Source organism: Heterocephalus glaber, unplaced genomic scaffold (genome assembly GCF_053883595.1).
Source record: "Heterocephalus glaber isolate CG9 unplaced genomic scaffold, H.glaber_assembly_v1.0 deba00001479, whole genome shotgun sequence".
NCBI classification, from domain to species: domain Eukaryota; kingdom Metazoa; phylum Chordata; class Mammalia; order Rodentia; family Bathyergidae; genus Heterocephalus; species Heterocephalus glaber.
Genome location: NW_028258316.1, coordinates 6214880 through 6230683, shown reverse-complemented (window position 1 = coordinate 6230683; position 15804 = coordinate 6214880). Strand labels below are relative to the sequence as shown.

General features: G+C 56.6%; 1 protein-coding gene across 4 annotated transcripts; it reads left to right on the top strand.

Moving 5' to 3' along the window:
- Positions 1 to 14381, top strand: Tbc1d13 (TBC1 domain family member 13). Of its 4 annotated transcripts, none has more exons than XM_013073894.3 (12): positions 1 to 153; positions 971 to 1044; positions 3071 to 3111; positions 3643 to 3704; positions 3829 to 3928; positions 4596 to 4678; positions 7289 to 7448; positions 9679 to 9889; positions 10334 to 10497; positions 11231 to 11328; positions 11501 to 11558; positions 12179 to 14381. In XM_013073894.3, the coding sequence occupies exons 1-12, from the start codon at positions 131 to 133 to the stop codon at positions 12242 to 12244; spliced, it is 1140 nt and encodes a 379-aa protein (XP_012929348.1). In that variant the 5' UTR covers positions 1 to 130; the 3' UTR covers positions 12245 to 14381. The 4 variants fall into 4 exon arrangements, with proteins under 4 accessions (XP_012929348.1, XP_004849240.1, XP_087039198.1 ...); XM_004849183.4 differs by having other exon boundaries at positions 11168 to 11328; XM_021261914.2 differs by lacking the exon at positions 1 to 153 and adding an exon at positions 587 to 764 and having other exon boundaries at positions 11168 to 11328.
- The last annotated feature ends 1423 nt before the right edge of the window (positions 14382 to 15804 follow it).

Here is a 15804-nt window from a genome sequence, read left to right as displayed (position 1 = left end):
CCCGGAACGCAGGACTCCTGGTTTGGTTTCCGGTCGGAGGCTCTAGTCCAGCGCCCCGGGTCCTTGGGGGGCGGCGGCGGCGGCGGTGGCGGAGGCTGCGGAGGCTGCTGGGGGCCCGGAAGTCAACACCATGTCGAGTCTGCACAAGAGCCGGTAAGGGTCCTCGGGGCGCTTCTGGTCGGCGCCCCTTTTTCGGGGCGGAGTGGGCTCCGGCCCCCACTTTGTAACCTCATTGCCTGGGGGCTGGAGGAGAGATGCCTCTCTGCCCCTCGGGCACCTTCTTTCTGCCCCACCCTGGACCCCTTCCCCCCGGGTCTTCCTCATCCAGACCACGAGGGTCCTCTTCCCTTTCCTTTTTACCCCCTGCCCCCAACCCCTTCTTTCCAAATGCGCCACATCACCTGTGCCCTTTTCTTCCTAGAAGCGGTAGAGAACCTGGATTATCCAGTCTGCCCTCTTCCCCCCAGGCTGGATCCTGCAGCATCGGCGAAATTTTGCTTACCCTCCAGTTTTCCCTCGGGAATTATTTTCTTTTTAAGCCTTTTGTCCTTGTTTGAGGGCAAGCCCAGAGATGTTTTAACGGTTACATTCTTGAGCAAGGAGAGCTGTGGCCCGATTGCACTGGTCCGAAGGCTGCAGGTCAAGTTACTCCTGGCTCCTAGAATTGGTTGAGTTCGAGTAGTGGCGAGGCTGTGGGCTGCCCCTGGCCAGCATGAAAGTGCCTAGTAATGCCGGCTCACTGTTAGAAGATGCTTAATTTTATGGTGCGTATTTGAGAACCTCTAGAGGAGAATATCATAAGGCACCCAACGTTTCTAGGCTTAAAGGAAGAAATGTCCGTAGCTCTCTACTTCCCTAAAGCTTCGGGTTGGAGGCTGGTGGTAAAGGGGCTGTGAGCTGCAGAATTGGTCACTGAGCTGCTTGTTTTGGGGTTTGGATGGCTTCATTTGCCTCTTTCTGTCCTTTCTAGGATCGCAGATTTCCAAGATGTCCTGAGAGAGCCCTTGATTGCATTAGAGAAGTTGCGGGAACTCAGTTTTAGTGGTAAGGGGCGACTCTGCACTTTTTCTTTTCCCAGTACCGGAAATTGAACTCAGGACCTTTTGCTTGCCAGGCAGATGCTGCACTGAGCTACATCCCCTCCCCCTCCTCCCACCCTGCACTTTTAAGGTTGCCCTAGAACAATGTTAATGGCCTAGGGGGAGGGCAAGATGCCCAGGGCCACATCTGCCCTGTTCTGGGGGTCACGGTGACCCTTGGAGCCTGCTGCAGATTGAGTAGAGCTGTCCTCATCTCAGAGGAGTTTCCCGGAGAAGTGGAGGCCACAGTTAGGCCTTAGGCAGGGAGGCGTGAGGTTCCTGAGCATCACAGGAAAGGACTGAAGTCAGGAGAACGAGAATGGGAAGACTTTGTTTTGGCTTTTGATTTTTTGAGACAAGGTCTCACTACATAGTCCAGGTTGACCTTGAACACACAGCAATCCTATCCTCATGTCTCAGCCTCCTGAGTGCTGGGATCACAGGCTTGCCACACCACACCTGGCCCAAGAATGGAAAGGCTTTGAGCCTGGGTCAAGCCTTTCCTCATTTCTCAGCTGCCTTCTTGTGTTAAGGAATTTCATTAGCTACAGGGTTGTTCCTGGTTTTCACCCAAGGTTGGAATCAATGCTGACTAAGTGATCTTTGGTTAATGGTAAATTCTGGCCTTAGAATAACGACTTTAAGGAGCTGAACCTTGGCCCTGTTTGACTTTGCCCTCTGGCTTGCTTAATCTTATTCCAACTCAGAGATAACCTGATTTTTGGCTGCCTTTAAGGTATTTGTATTGTCTTCAGTGTTTGTGTAGCTCCTTGTCACTGCCCTGCCCTTGTGTCTCTGCCCTCAAGGAGTTAAGTCGTCCCCTCCACCCCCATGTGCATTTTGAATACACTAGCTTGTATTCCCCGTACCGGGCAAACCGTCCAACCGCTGCTCTTGTACAGTTCTGGGTATTGCAGGAGACACTGGCCTTCCTGTTCTGGAGTAATACTTAGGCCGGAAAAGGGAAGCAGCAGCATGTGGTTAGTGGCAAAAAAGCTGGACGCAGTGGTGTGGGCCTGTAATCCTAGCACTGAGGGAGGCTGAGTCAGGAGGAACACAAGTTCCTAGGCAATTTAGTGAGACCTTGTCTCAAAATAAAAAAATAGGGCTGGGGCTGTAGCTGAGTGGTAGAGCACCTCTGAGTTTGATTCCCAGTACAGAAAAAAAACGTTCTGGTTCTTGAGTCAGACATGTGTTTCCATCCCTGGTGCTGTGTCTTTATAGATCAGTAAACCAAGGATGGTGATGGTTATTTTTCCTACTTAGGAGGCTAACGGGAGGAGTGGATGAAGCGACATCTGTAAAGCCCAAAGCATTTGGCCTCAGAGCTTAATTTCTATTCTTCAGGGACTAATGGAATCCCTTCTGTGTGCTGTGCACTGTTCTAGGCCCTGGAAATAACAGGCAGATGTGGTTCTTGTTCTCCTGGGACTAACCCAGTGGTAGTGGTGACACACATTAAATTAATACACAAATTATGTAGTTCCAGTTGTGGTGGTGCTAAGAAGCGGTCTCAGGGCCTTTATTGTTTACAAATGGGGAACCTGATCTAGATTGGGCAGAGCTGTTGGCTGGTAATGACTCCACGGGGAAGGAGTATCAAGCATCAGAAGAAGGTGTGATCTTCAAAAGAACATTCTAGAGCCAAGATGGTGGCGCATGCCTGTTATTATAGCACTGAGAGGCCGAGGCAAAAAGAACTCTGGAAATTGGAAGCCAGCCAGGGCTACGTAGTAAGGTCAAGGCCAGCCTGAACTGCATAGCAAGACCTTGTCTCAAAAGAAAAAACCAAACAAACCCAGAACATTCGAGACAAGACCCCTCCGGTCTGAGAGCTGGGGCCAGGGACAGAAATTACACACAGAATTAGCATCCAGCTTAGCCATCTCTTTGGTGGAAAACTTGCCCGCGCCATTCCCTGCCAGCTGGCTCCAGGTGCAGGGCTGGGGGTGCTGGGCCTGGTGGGGTGACCTCTGCCTGCTTGTCCACAGGCATCCCCTGTGAGGGCGGACTTCGGTGCCTCTGCTGGAAGGTGGGTGTGCCTGGGCTGGGCCCCACGCTCTCTGTCCTGGGTCCTGCATGGGCTACCCTGCTCCAGCCTCTCTCCTGCCCCACACCTCCTGCTTGCCTGAGGAAGCTGGCCTGGGAAGGTCTGGGTTTTCTGTCCTGTCGGCGTCCTCGCCAGGATGCCCTTGGGGATGGGCCACTGTATTGCCACTGAAGACGCCTACTTCCGGGTGCACCTGGGGCAGACCGGGTGGGTACCCACTGGTACAAAGCACGTGCTGTGCTGTGTGAAGCTCCGAGCAGGGGGCGGTGCAAACCCAAGCCTCAGTACCCGGCCCCTTGGCTTCCCGCTTTTCTTACCATTCCGAAGAGTTTGTGTGAGGGAAAGCAGAGGAAAAGGCCGGCATGGGATAAGACGGCCGGGAAGGGAGGCTGCCCAGTGCCGGCCTGCGTCCTGGCCCTCGGCCGTCTTGCCTGCTCGGGGCTTCCTGAAGCCTGCTTGGGCCCCTGGCTGGGGTGGGGCAGTGCCAGAGCTGTGCCGCTGTCCTCTGCACAGATCCTCTTGAACTACCTCCCCTCGGAGAGAGCCTCATGGACAACCGTCCTGGCTAAACAGAGGTAAGGCCGAGGGCGGCTGGGAACGGGAGGCCAGGGTCGGCAGAACCGAGTCCATCGGGGCCCCTGCTGCTGCTTCTCCTGGCTAGGCCTTCGGGTGTCAGCCTCTCTCCTCTTCCTCCCCCAGGGAGGTCTATGCCCAGTTCCTGAGGGAAATGATCATCCAGCCTGGCATCGCCAAGGCCAACATGGGAGCATCCAGGGAGGATGTGACCTTCGAGGACCACGTGAGTGTACAGAGGGGGCAGTCTGGTTTCCATTCCCTCTGACCCTGCCAGCTCCTCCTTTCTGCATGGTATTGCCAGCCCCAGGCACAGGCTGATGCAGGGGCCCTTCCTGGCCTGGAGCACACAGTACCCAGCATCCTGGAGTGCACCGGGCAGCCCTGTGCCAGCCGCCCCTCAGCCCTCGGCCCTGTTCCTTGAGGCAGGGACTGCAGTCGTGTAGTTGAAGCATTGGAGTGGACGGGGGAGTCTAAACTGCTTGGCTGGCTTGAAGCAAGCCCCATCCTGTCCTCCATCGCTGAGCTCCTCCCCAGATGCCACCCAGCACAGCCAGAGGGGTGGCCCACCGCTTCCAGGGATAGGAGTCAGTGACACAGCGCTGGTGAATGAAGCTTGAAGAGGTGAAATGATGGAGCGTTCATTCAGCAGGCATTTAGTGAGCACCTGCTACATGCAGAGTTGTGGAGCCAGAGCAGTGGGTGGAAAGAATGGTTGAATGGTCTGTGGCAGGCAGATGTAGTGGCACAAGCCTGTGATCCCAGCACTGGGAGGCTGAGGCACGAAGATCACTGCAAGTTTAAGGCCAGCCTGGGCTACATAGTGAGACCCTGTTGCAAAAATGAAAGAAAAAAGAACAGTCTGTGCCAAGCAGCTGCTTTTCTTCCCTCAGCCCCTCAACCCCAACCCTGACAGCCGGTGGAACACGTACTTCAAGGACAATGAGGTGCTGCTGCAGATCGACAAAGACGTCCGGTAAGAGGCTGGCAGGGGCTGGCGCTGGCCCAGGCCCCTAGGGCGGGCGTCTGTGGTGCTGCTGGGGTGTGGTCCTGCACTGGGTTCCCACCTGGGCCGTGCAAGCCTGGCTCCCCTTGTCCAAGCCTTGTTTAATTGGCCCTGGCCTGTGGATTTATCGGAGTGCCCCTTGCGCCCTGTGGAGTCCCCGCTCTGCATATCCCAGGCTCAGGAGGCTCAAGGCTGAGTGCTGGACAGACTCGGCCCCTGTCCTGGAGAGGCAGGCACCAGGTGACTGCGGCCCACTGAGATCTTCGTTCAGCCGGCACTCAAGAGAGGTGCCCTGGAGGAGGTGCTGGGTGCCTGGGGAAGGTTGGGAGAGCAGCGCACCAGCTGAGATCCTGGGGGCAGAGCCTTGGGCAGAGTGAGAGACAGGCCCTGGTGGACAGGTGCTGCCGGTGGGAAGCCCCAGAGCCCTCCCCAAGGCCGAGTAGGAAGGAGGGCCCTTGGACTTGATCCCAAGGGCATGGCAGACGGACGCAGTCGAGCACAGGTTTCAGGCGGAGGAGTGGCAAGGTCAGATGTTTAGTGTTTTAAAAGTGTGAAGGGCTGGGGATTTAGCTCAGTGGTTCCACCCCCTGCCTCGAAAGCCAAGGACTGGAGTTGATCCCTGGTACCAAAAAAAAAAAGTGTGAACAGCGGGGGATTTAGCTCATTGGTTCTGCTGCCTGCCTCGAAAGCACAAGGTCCTGAGTTCAATCCCTGGTACCAAAAAAAAGTATGAGCTACAACGTGTGTTTCTTCCTTGGGAAAGAAATAGGGGAACCTCCTGGGAGATTTGTCCCCAGGGCAGTGGGGTGGCCTAGAGCTCTGGGGTCTGTTCATCTGCTCTCCAGTGCGGCTCTCAACTAGTTAGCTGTGTGACCTTGGCAGGTGACTGCTGCTCTCTGGTCTGTCTTTATCTGTGACGTAGGAATAAGAGGGTGCAGGCTAAGGGCATAGAGGGGCCTGGACCTTCTCAGGTGCTTGGGAAAGGTGTGCCAGTCCTAGCACTGTGCGGAGGCCCCTCATGTGCCAGGTCGCTGCTGCAGAGGGGTCCCGGGAGCTCTTCCTGTTCTCCACAGCCCCTTCAGAGCCCTTCTGCGGCCCCCTCTCCTTGGTCAGTCTCTGTCCCGCATGATGTATTACTGCCCCTAAGTGTTTCCAGGGCACTGCGTTGGTGCCAGGGGAGTCTGCTGCCATTGGGCAGGCAGGGGCTGTGAACAGGGCCAGGAGTGACCAGACCAGAAGCACCTCTGGCCACCCGAGGGCCAGATGCTCAGGCTGTGCACAAACATGGAGGCACACACATGCCAAGTGTGTGCTCCGACCGAGGTGGGGGACCTCCGTTTTAGAGGAGGCGACAGCGTGAGCCTTGCAGGAAGTGGAGCAGCAGCTCCAGAGGAAGGAGCCCTGCCCCCCATGCCACGCTGCTGCCGGGGCCCCTGTTGCATGGCCCTGGGACCCCAGGGAAAGAGGCTCCTGCCTCCTGTGAGGTAGGGTGGCCAGCCTCAGTCACAAGCCTCATCCCTCGGTGGCTCTGGGGAGGGCTGGGGACTGTGGCAAGGGTGGTAGAGCATGCCGTGTTTGCAGAGAGGAGGTGTGTGAGGCGCTGTGCAGGAGGAGTTGGAGAAATGGTGTCTGGTCACGGCTAGAGGCCATCTGCGGCTGGCTCTTCCTCTCAGAGTCTCTCCCTCGTCAGGATGGAGCGTACAGAGCGTACAGAGTAGACACTGTAGCTTAACCCCAGCTCTTCTGAGTGAGGGTGCTGGGGATCGAACTTGGGTCCTTGAGCTTGTGCAGCAGGTGACAAAACCACTGAGCTAATCCCCGGCCCAGCCCCAGCTCTTTGACCGTTACAAACGGCATTGCAGTTACAACCTTACGCATATTTTTTGTTTTTAATTTTTGGTGCTGGGGATTGAACCCAGGCTTCCTGCACACTAGGTGAGTGCTGTGCCACTAAACTCCATCCCCAGCCTCAGACGGGTGTTTTGTTTTTTTTTTTTGGTAGGGGGATTGAACTCAGGACCTTGCTTTGCAAGGCAGGTGGTGGCGGAACCACTGAGCTCAATCCCTGGCCCTCAGACAGGTGCTATTGACACAGAGAGATGTTTGAGGGTTAAGAGAATGGTTAGGTTGTGTGACCATAAACATAATACTTTAAAAAACATGTATGAACGCATCTCTTTGTAAATCTGTATAACATGTGGGTGTATTGCATACAATGACTGTTGCTTCTTGGTTTGGTGTTTGGAGATGAGATTTCCATTCGTAGTTGAGCCTGGCCTTGAACTTACTGTGTAGCCCTAGCTGGCCCCAAACTCACAGTGATCCCCTGCCTCGCCTCCCTGGGATTAGAGGCATGTGCCACCATGCCCAATGACTGTTCCTTTTTAAAAAATCACATTAAGTGGTTCCGGCGCCTGCCTCGCAAGCGCAAGGTCCCAAGTTTGATCCCTGGTACCAAAAAAAAAGAAAATCACACTGACTCTTAGATAACATGTTATGGTTAAAAGCAGTCGCCCAGATGCTGCTCCTGGGCCGCAGGCGCTGGTGGAATGGCCGCATCCTCTGGTTCCCTCTTGACAGGAGGTTGTGCCCAGACATATCCTTCTTCCAGAGGGCCACCGAGTACCCCTGCCTCCTCATCCTGGACCCCCAGAATGAGTTCGAGACCCTTCGCAAGCGAGTGGAGCAGACGACTCTGAAATCCCAGACAGTGGCCCGGAACCGGAGTGGGGTCACAAATGTAAGAGCCCCGGCACTCCCCAACACCCGTTCCCTTCCTTCCACCTGAAGCCCCTGGCTGCCTCCACCCTGACCATCTGCCCCAGCGTCACCCAAAGCACCCTCCCGGAGGTAGTGGCAGAGGCTCATGGTGCTGCCACTTCTGGTCATGAGGTAGCAATGGCTCTGAGCAAGTGACTGCAGCGTGAGAGAGTGCAGGGAGCAGCACAGTGGCTGCGGTCAATCAAGGTGGGAGGTAGGAGGGGCCGGGTGCAGCAGGGACAGGTCTGGGACACTCAGGAACTGGAGGTAACAGCTGGGCAGATCCTGTGGTTGGAGCTCCAGAGTCTTGCAGATCTCTGCACCTCTGGAGAGGCTGTTCGTAGACTGACTGTGTGTTCCCTTCTTTGACATTTATACCAACTGCCTTGGTACCTGGGATGGTAGCCTGTGGCCCAAACCTTGTCACTGTCCCTGTCAGTGGAGTGGGGAGTGTCTCCTTGTGGCCTCCCCTATTGGAGGCAGACAGAACCATGGAGGCTCGTTCCCCCCAGGGGAAACTGTGACCCAGCACAGCAAGGCAGACCCTGTCGACCCCAGCTCCTTGAAGCTTTGGCTGGCCTCGGGTCCTGCAGAGCTGCCTGAGGTGCCAGGGCTTGAGTGGTGCCACAGGCTGCTTTGAGGGCAGCCACTCGGATGGCTGAAGGGCCAGCCAGGCAGGGACAGGCTTGAATCACTTCTTCCGCTGTAGAAGTTGAGTCCCAGGGCAGAGCTCTGACCCACTGTAACCTCTCCATCTGATCCTGGTGGGAGAGAACCCCCAAGATGCTTTGTCCCTGGGCCTCTGGACCAGTGCTTGGGCATCAGAGTTGAAGTTCGCCATCTGGCACTCAGCGAGGAATACCAGGCTGGTGTTCCGGGCCCCTGTTCCCTTGCCCACAAGCTGGGCATCACCTTGGAGGCCCTGCCTGGCTGTGGCATTGCCTGGAGGATGGAGCGAGGCCATGGAGGGCAGATAGAGGGGAAGCCTGGGCATCCTTGAGGCCTGTCCACCAGACCTGGAATATGGGCTCTGGAGTCAGCCAGGCTAAGCACAAGGGAGACATCTAGCAAGTGACAGAGGATGTTGAGCCAGGCGTGGTGGTGCACACTTGTAATGCCAGCACTCGGGGCTGAGACTGGAAATAGTTCCAAAACATCGCTTAATACCCAGGGCAGGGTTGACAGCAGCTGGGATGCCCTCTGCTATGCCAGTTGTGCCCTTTGTTAGCCGGGCATGGTGGCACATGCCTGCAATCTCAGCACTGTGGAAGGTGAGCCAGTAGGATTGCTGAGAGCTTGAGGCCAGTCTGGGTGACATAGTAAGACTCTGTCTCAAAGAAACAAAAAAAGCTGGGTGTGGTGGTACACAGCTGTAGTTCTAGCAGTCAGAGGCCGAGGCAGAAGGATTAGAAGTTTGAGCCCAGCTTGGGCAACTTAGCAAGATCCTGTCTCAAAAAGTAAAACAAGGGCTGGGGATGTAGCTTGGTGTGAAGACCAGTTCCCAGTGAACCCCCCACCAAAAAAAAGTGAATTTATTGGTATATTCCAAACTAAGATCCAGGTAAGGGCTACGCTGTTTCTTCAGTTTCCTGTTTTGGAACAGGTCTCCACTCTCAACCCCAACAGTTGACTTTTTTGGCGGGCTGGGGTTGAGACAGGATCTCAGGTAATTTAGGCTGGCCTTGAATTTGTGGGGATCCTCCTGCCTCAGCCTTCTGAGTACTGAGATTACGGGTGTGCACCATCACACTCGGCCAGCTTACCTCTGAGGAGTCTGGGCCAGTTGTCTATTTAAAGATTTCATTTTGGGGCCGAGGATTTAGCTCACTGGTGCTGCCGCCTGCCTCGCAAGTGCAAGGTCCTGAGTTTGATCCCTGGTACCAAAAAAAAGTATTTAAAGATTTCATTTTAAATTGATGTGTAACTTACGTGAAGCAAAACATACTGTGTTTTCATAAGGGTCAAGGCACAGAACATTTCATCATCCAAAAAACTCCTTCCCTTCCTGTTCAGTCCCCCTCCCTGCACAAGGCATCCGTGCCCGGCTTTAGCTCCTAAAGCTGATGTCAGCCTGTCACTCGAGGAGAGTGCTGCTTGTTGTCCTGGTGGTGTTGACGTGCTCCCCTGTGCCCTGTCTTTCCCACGAGCCGAGGCTGAGCCTGGGCCTAGCGTGGAAGCTGGCCCCTCTCATGGCCCTGCCCTCCCCCCAGATGAGCTCCCCGCACAAGAATGCCGCACTGCCAGCCCTGAACAAGTACGAGGTGCTGCCCAACGGCTGCGAGGCGCACTGGGAGGTGGTGGAGCGGATCCTGTTCATCTACGCGAAGCTCAACCCAGGGATCGCTTACGTGCAGGGCATGAATGAGATCGTGGGGCCGCTCTACTACACGTTCGCCACCGACCCCAACAGCGAATGGAAAGGTAGCCGGGTGCTGGGTGCCCTGAGCCCCATGGCTGCCTCCCTAGAGAGGCTGAGACAGGCCACCTACAAAGGGGCTGCGGGGCTGTGACCCCCAGGTCCCCAGCCTCCTCTGGCAGAGGAGAAGAGGCCCGGATGGTCTCAGCCCTTCCAGCTCTGCCTTCTGGGGTGCCGATCTGGACAGAGCCTGATCTCTGGTAGAAGGGCTGAGGCATGCTTGTAGGAGGCTGAGAGATGAGATTGAAACCTCAATTCGAAATGTCACTGGAGGGCGTGACCGGATGCTGAGGGAGGGGACCGCTTCAGATGGGGAGAACACAATGAGGTCCTTAGTCTGGGGTGGACGGTGACCAAGGACAGAGGGACTCAGCCATGCTGTTAGAGTAGGGGCTTGGGATGGGGGAAGGGTCCCGTGGTAACTGGGAGGTGACATTTCACACACCCAGAGCACGCCGAGGCAGACACCTTCTTCTGCTTCACCAACCTCATGGCCGAGATCCGGGACAACTTCATCAAGAGCCTGGACGACTCGCAGTGTGGCATCACCTACAAGATGGAGAAAGTGTACTCCACCCTGAAGGAGAAGGATGTAGAGCTCTACCTGAAACTGGTGAGGACCCGGCGCCTGGGCCAGCCACACTGGCCAGGGGCCGGGAGAGACTAGGCCACCGTGAATTCAAAGCCAGCCTGGGCTACATGGCGAGACCCTGTCTCAAACTTTCAAACAAAAAACAGGCAGTCACTTCATTTTTGAAAATTGCTGTAGTGACATTCTGTATTTATTTCAGAAAGCAAGTCAGTAAAAGTTGTATATTGACATAGAAACAGTGCTATGAGAAAAGAACAACATACCAGTGTGTCTTCTTCAAATAAACGCGGCACATCATTTGCTGCTTTGTGCCACGCTCTCGTCAGTTAGTGATGGTCACCTCTGTTGGGGGCAGATGCCCCGCAGGGTCAGTAGATGGTAAATAAGGGAAGGAGGATGCTTTGAACTTGCCGATGACGTCACTGTGCGTGTCCTCGGATCCAAGGTTATAATCTACATGGTGTTTTAGAAGAGTTGGAGCCATCATTTCTAAATGTGGCAGCTCTGAAAAAGTCAGATCTGATAGCATTGGCTGGCAGCAGACCCAGCTGCCCCTTCACGGGAGTGGGGCTTTCTGGGTGGCTCAGCGCCACCCCTCCATGTCCCTGACACTTCCACCAGCTGACCCCTCCCCAGTGGCTGCCGGGAGCACTTGGCAGGCCACCACACCAGCCCCCTGGTGTCTCCCCAGCAAGAGCAGAACATCAAGCCCCAGTTCTTTGCCTTCCGCTGGCTCACACTGCTGCTGTCCCAGGAGTTCTTGCTGCCGGACGTCATCCGCATCTGGGACTCACTCTTCGCCGATGACAGCCGCTTTGACTTCCTCCTCCTCGTCTGCTGTGCCATGCTCGTGTGAGTGGCCTGGGCCCGACAGTGGGCAGGGGCTGCTGCCTTGTGGCCAGAGGGCGGGTCTGAATTCGAGGAGCGACACCTAGTCATGCCAGGGGCCAGGAGGGGCGGAGGGGCCTGGCTGGCAGGGGCGCAGCCTGGAGCCCAGCACCTCAGCCGCTTGTTCCCCCCGCAGCCTGATCCGGGAGCAGTTGCTGGAAGGGGACTTCACTGTCAACATGCGGCTCCTGCAGGTGAGGGTGCTCAGGGGAGCCCGGCCTCAGCCACGAAGCCGACACCACCACCTGCCCCTTCGAGCTGGGGCCAGGGCAGGAGCGGGTAGCCAGGGCGTAGGGTCTCGGACTTCCAGCCCTCTGGCCTCAAGTGTCGTGTGCCCTTGAGCTAAGGCTTGGCCTCGAAGCTGTGCACTGTCCACAGTCAGCTCAGCCAGGGAGCAGCGGTGCCAAAGCAGGGCCCAGGCCGTCAGGTGTGGCGCTCAGACCTGGGAGGTGGAGGCCCGCGGTTAACGAGGGCTGTTTCTTCCCCAGCGCCTGGCCTAGGATTTCTCCTTAGTGACATTGTAAACTTGGTCTCTAAAACAGGACCATCACAGCAGCGCTTCCTAGGGCTACAGGGAGGACATAGAGAGCTCAGGCACTTGCTAAGCCCCACATCGGGCCCCGGGCAAGTGTGACCCTCGGGAGACAGGCAGAGTGGGCTCGGTCCCGGAAAGCCTGAGACCTTCAGGCTGTCACGTCTGGGCTGGTTGGTAGTGCAGGGTGCACAGGGTGTCTGGGGCCTGCAGCGTGGTGACAGGTCCCAGTGGGGAGGGTGAGTTGTGGCAGGGGCACATTGTTGGCCTTCCCCGTGCCAGGATTACCCCATCACAGACGTCTGCCAGATCCTGCAGAAGGCCAAGGAACTCCAGGACTCCAAGTAGCCTGGTGGCGAGAGGCGGGTTTGGGAGAGCAGCCGCTGCCCCGTGTGCTGGAGTCTGGGAAGCTGCTGGGGTCGCTGGCCCACAGGGCTGCTGCAGGTGCAGAGTCTGCCTGGCTTCTGCCCCCAGGCTGCGCCCTCCAGGGCGCACTGCTCCGTCTCCTTCAGCCACCAAGCCCTGGTGTCCCCCCTGCTCTCGGCTCTGGGACCCTCTGCCTGGCTGTGGAGCAGGGTCAGGGGCCGCTCCCGGCAGAGGGAGGCTGGCAGGGTCCCCTCCCTGCCTCTGCTCTGCCACCTTCCTCATCTCTCCCTGCTTCCGGGCTTCTCCTGGGTGCTGGTCAGGGGGTGCTTGGCAAATGGGCCGGAAACCAGTTCTGGGGCTTGGTGCTCAGGCTTCTCCATGGGGAGTGACACCAAAGGAGCTAAGTGACTTCCAGGCCCAGGTCCCACCCTGTCTCCACCGAGTGTGTGTGTTGCTGGGGAGTGTGTACAGGTCTATCCCCGGTGTGTCCGAGTGCGCTCGGGTGGGTCAGGGTGTCTTGGGTCCCTCTAGGGTCCGGCTTCCCCTTCTCTGTCTCTACCTCTGCCTCCCTGCACCTCTTTGCTGGGGTGCTGGGACTCCTCCTCCACTGGTCCCCCTCTGCCTTTCTGTCTCGGGGTGCCTTATCTGGAGCCTCTTCCTGCCTCCCCTCCTCCACTCCCAGGAAGCCCAGAGGCAGAATGAGGGCTGTGGCTCAGCAAGGCCCCCCAGAGGTCAGCTTGGCCTCCACATTCCTGTTCCAGCCCTGCCCAAGGCACCAGGCTGGCTGCCTGGGAAGGACTTCTAGTGCCTCTCCTGCCACGAGATCTGGAAACCCACAACTGCTGAGGGTGGTGGCCCACGAAGCTGTGCACCTCCCGCCTGTGTCCTCCCTGGGATGGGAGAGGAAGAAGGTGGAGAGTGGATCGTCCAGAGGCTCCCTCAGAGCCCTCCTGTCTCGAAGGAAAGGACCTGATGGCATCAGGTGCCGCCAAGAGTTGTCGTCCACCTGGGTTCTAGGTCCCAGCCCACTTGTACGAGTTCCTCACAGGGCAGCTGGGGACCCAGGAAGTCTCTTGGCCCGGTGGAGCGGAGCTTGTGGCCTGCACCTTGGATCCAGGAGAGCCCATCAGGGCCTTGGTGTGCCCTGTGCCCCACAGGGCAGCCACAGGTGCAGGAGCCGCCTGTGACAGGGCAGGTGGCTCAGGTCTGGAGGGCAGGGTACTGAGCCTGGCGCCAGACGGGTCGTCAGGAGCCTGCCCTGCAGCGCTGTTACCCTGGAGCCACCTGGGCCAGGCTCTCCTCGGATGGCCAGGACTCTGCCCTTGCCTTCTCGCCGCTTCTCTCCCAGCACAGGACTCGGGAGGTTTTTACTATTTATTCAGACTCCTGCCTATTTATTGCAGACTGGCAAGTGCTTTGAGGATGGGGAAGTGGTGGGGAAGGAAGAGAGGAGTTACAGGCACGGTCTCCTCTTTCCCCAAGGTCAGTGTGGACATCTCCCTTCCCCTGCCTCGGGGCCTCCTGGATCCCAGCAGGTCCTGGCCATGAGCTGTGCTGGAGCTAGTGTGAGGGGACCAGAGAGCTTGTACCCTGGCCGGACCCAGATTGGGGGCGGCGCGGACAGTCCTGCCAGGTGGCCCCTCTCCCACAGCTTATCAGCTGGTGGCTCGAGCCCAGCTTTGACCTCCACAGCCCACGGTGTGGGCCACCTGACCCAGCACACACTGCCCGGGACACTGATCCATTCCCTCTGGCCTGCCCCTGGCTTCCTTCCTGGGACCGTGCTACTAGAATCACAGCATCAGTTTGCTCCAGTGGGAGAGCCGAGACCAGTGCGCCATCCCAGGGCCTCTGCACTGGGGGAGCTGCTCCTCTTCGGGACACTGCCTGGGCCAGGGACCTGGCCTGGCTGATTCTGCCTAGGACTCGGGGTCTGCAGAGTCACAGTGCCTGAGACTTCTGAGGGATGCTGCCCCCCACAGGCAGGCTGGGCCGTGTGGAGCCGCAGGCCTCAGTCCAGAGGGTCAGTGCCAGTCCTCTGTTGTTCCTCGTCTGTTGTTTTCTCAGAATCAGTGCTGTCGATGATGAGTTGTCATTAATAAATCCTGTGTTCTTTGCAGTGGGCATTGGTGCTGTGAGGGGCTGACACCTTGGAGACCAGAACAGGGATAGAATGAACTGGAGCCTCCTAGATGGTCTCAGAGGAAGGCCAGGATGCGCTCCAGAAGAGCCAGCTCTGCTCTTCTGTCTCAGCCGAAGCACTGCTGTTGGGGGAGGAGGGAGCGTGGATGTGGGAAGGAAGTACTGTGCTACTTGATCACAGGGCCAGTATTTCTTAGATTTTAAAATACTTGAGTCAGCTGGGCATGGTGGTGCTTACCTTTAGTCCCAGCACTTGAGAGGCTGAGGCAGGAGGATCTCGAGTTCCAAGCCAGCCTGAATGACATAGTGAGATTGTATCTGCAAAAAACAAAAGGGAATAGGTGCCATGGCTAAGGCATGCTCTGGTGAGAGGTTGAAAGGTCTTCCTGGAAGGTCAGGAACGTGACAGGAGTGCCCCTTGTGCCACTGCTGGTTGACAGCACCTGGGGTCCTAGCTGGGAGCAGTCAGAAAAGAGGAAGCAGCAGAAGCTATCCACGTGGGAAAGGAGAGAGTGAGGGCCTCTTGTCTGCTGACAAGATGATCTTACACGAAGAAAACCCTACAGACTGCAGCAAAAGTGGCCAGAACTCAGAAACACTGGAAAGTGCAGGATCCAGAGTCTGCAAGTGCGGGTGTAGCCACGGCCAGAGTGAGTACTTAGTGGTGAATGGGCCTTGGATTCCACCCCGTCCCTCTCCTGTGTGCATAGAAAAAGCCCAGAAACAAACGAACACACTGGCACTGGGTTTTCTATAAAAGTGCCGAGAACACTGGGAAGAAGTGGTCTTCAATAATGATACTGAGAGCCAGGCACAATGGTGCATACATGCAATGCCAACACTTAAGAGGCTGAGGCAGGAGGATCACAGCAAGTTCAAAGCAAGCCTGGGCTACACAGCAAGACCCTATCTCAAAAGTTAAAGAGCCAGGCATGGTGGCGCACATCTGTAATCCCAGCACTTGGAAGGCTGAGGCAGGAAGATTGCCACAAGTTCAAGGCCAGCCTGGACTACATACTGAGTTCAAGGCCAGTCTGCACTACATACTGAGACCCTGTCTCAAAAAACCAAATAAATGATGCTGAGGAACTGTATATCCATACGCAGAAGAATGAAATTGGACCTTTATTTCACACCATGTACAAAATCAACTTAAAATTGGCATAGGGAACTGGCTCCCAACGTGATAGATGGATGCTAGACGTGCCAAGTTTGTGTCTTCTGATACTGGATCAAGGATAAAGGTTACGAGTAGGAAAGGTTTGTTGAAAGAAAGCTCCTGAGACGGGAGTTCTGACTGGCTGCTGAGGCTCTTTGTCAGCGATATTTTAGACCCATAATCCCAGGTGGGGACTAGGGGTCAAACTCCTACCACCTATAGAAGCACAAGTACAGGATAG

Bases quoted from the DNA above. Each gene is read 5' to 3' on its own strand.
- Tbc1d13 (XM_004849183.4), top strand. From the start codon at position 131: ATGTCGAGTCTGCACAAGAGCCG. The intron at 3,705-3,828 runs GTAAGGCCGAGG...TTCCTCCCCCAG, and splicing joins ACCGTCCTGGCTAAACAGAG to GGAGGTCTATGCCCAGTTCC. The intron at 10,498-11,167 runs GTGAGGACCCGG...GTGTCTCCCCAG, and splicing joins TAGAGCTCTACCTGAAACTG to CAAGAGCAGAACATCAAGCC.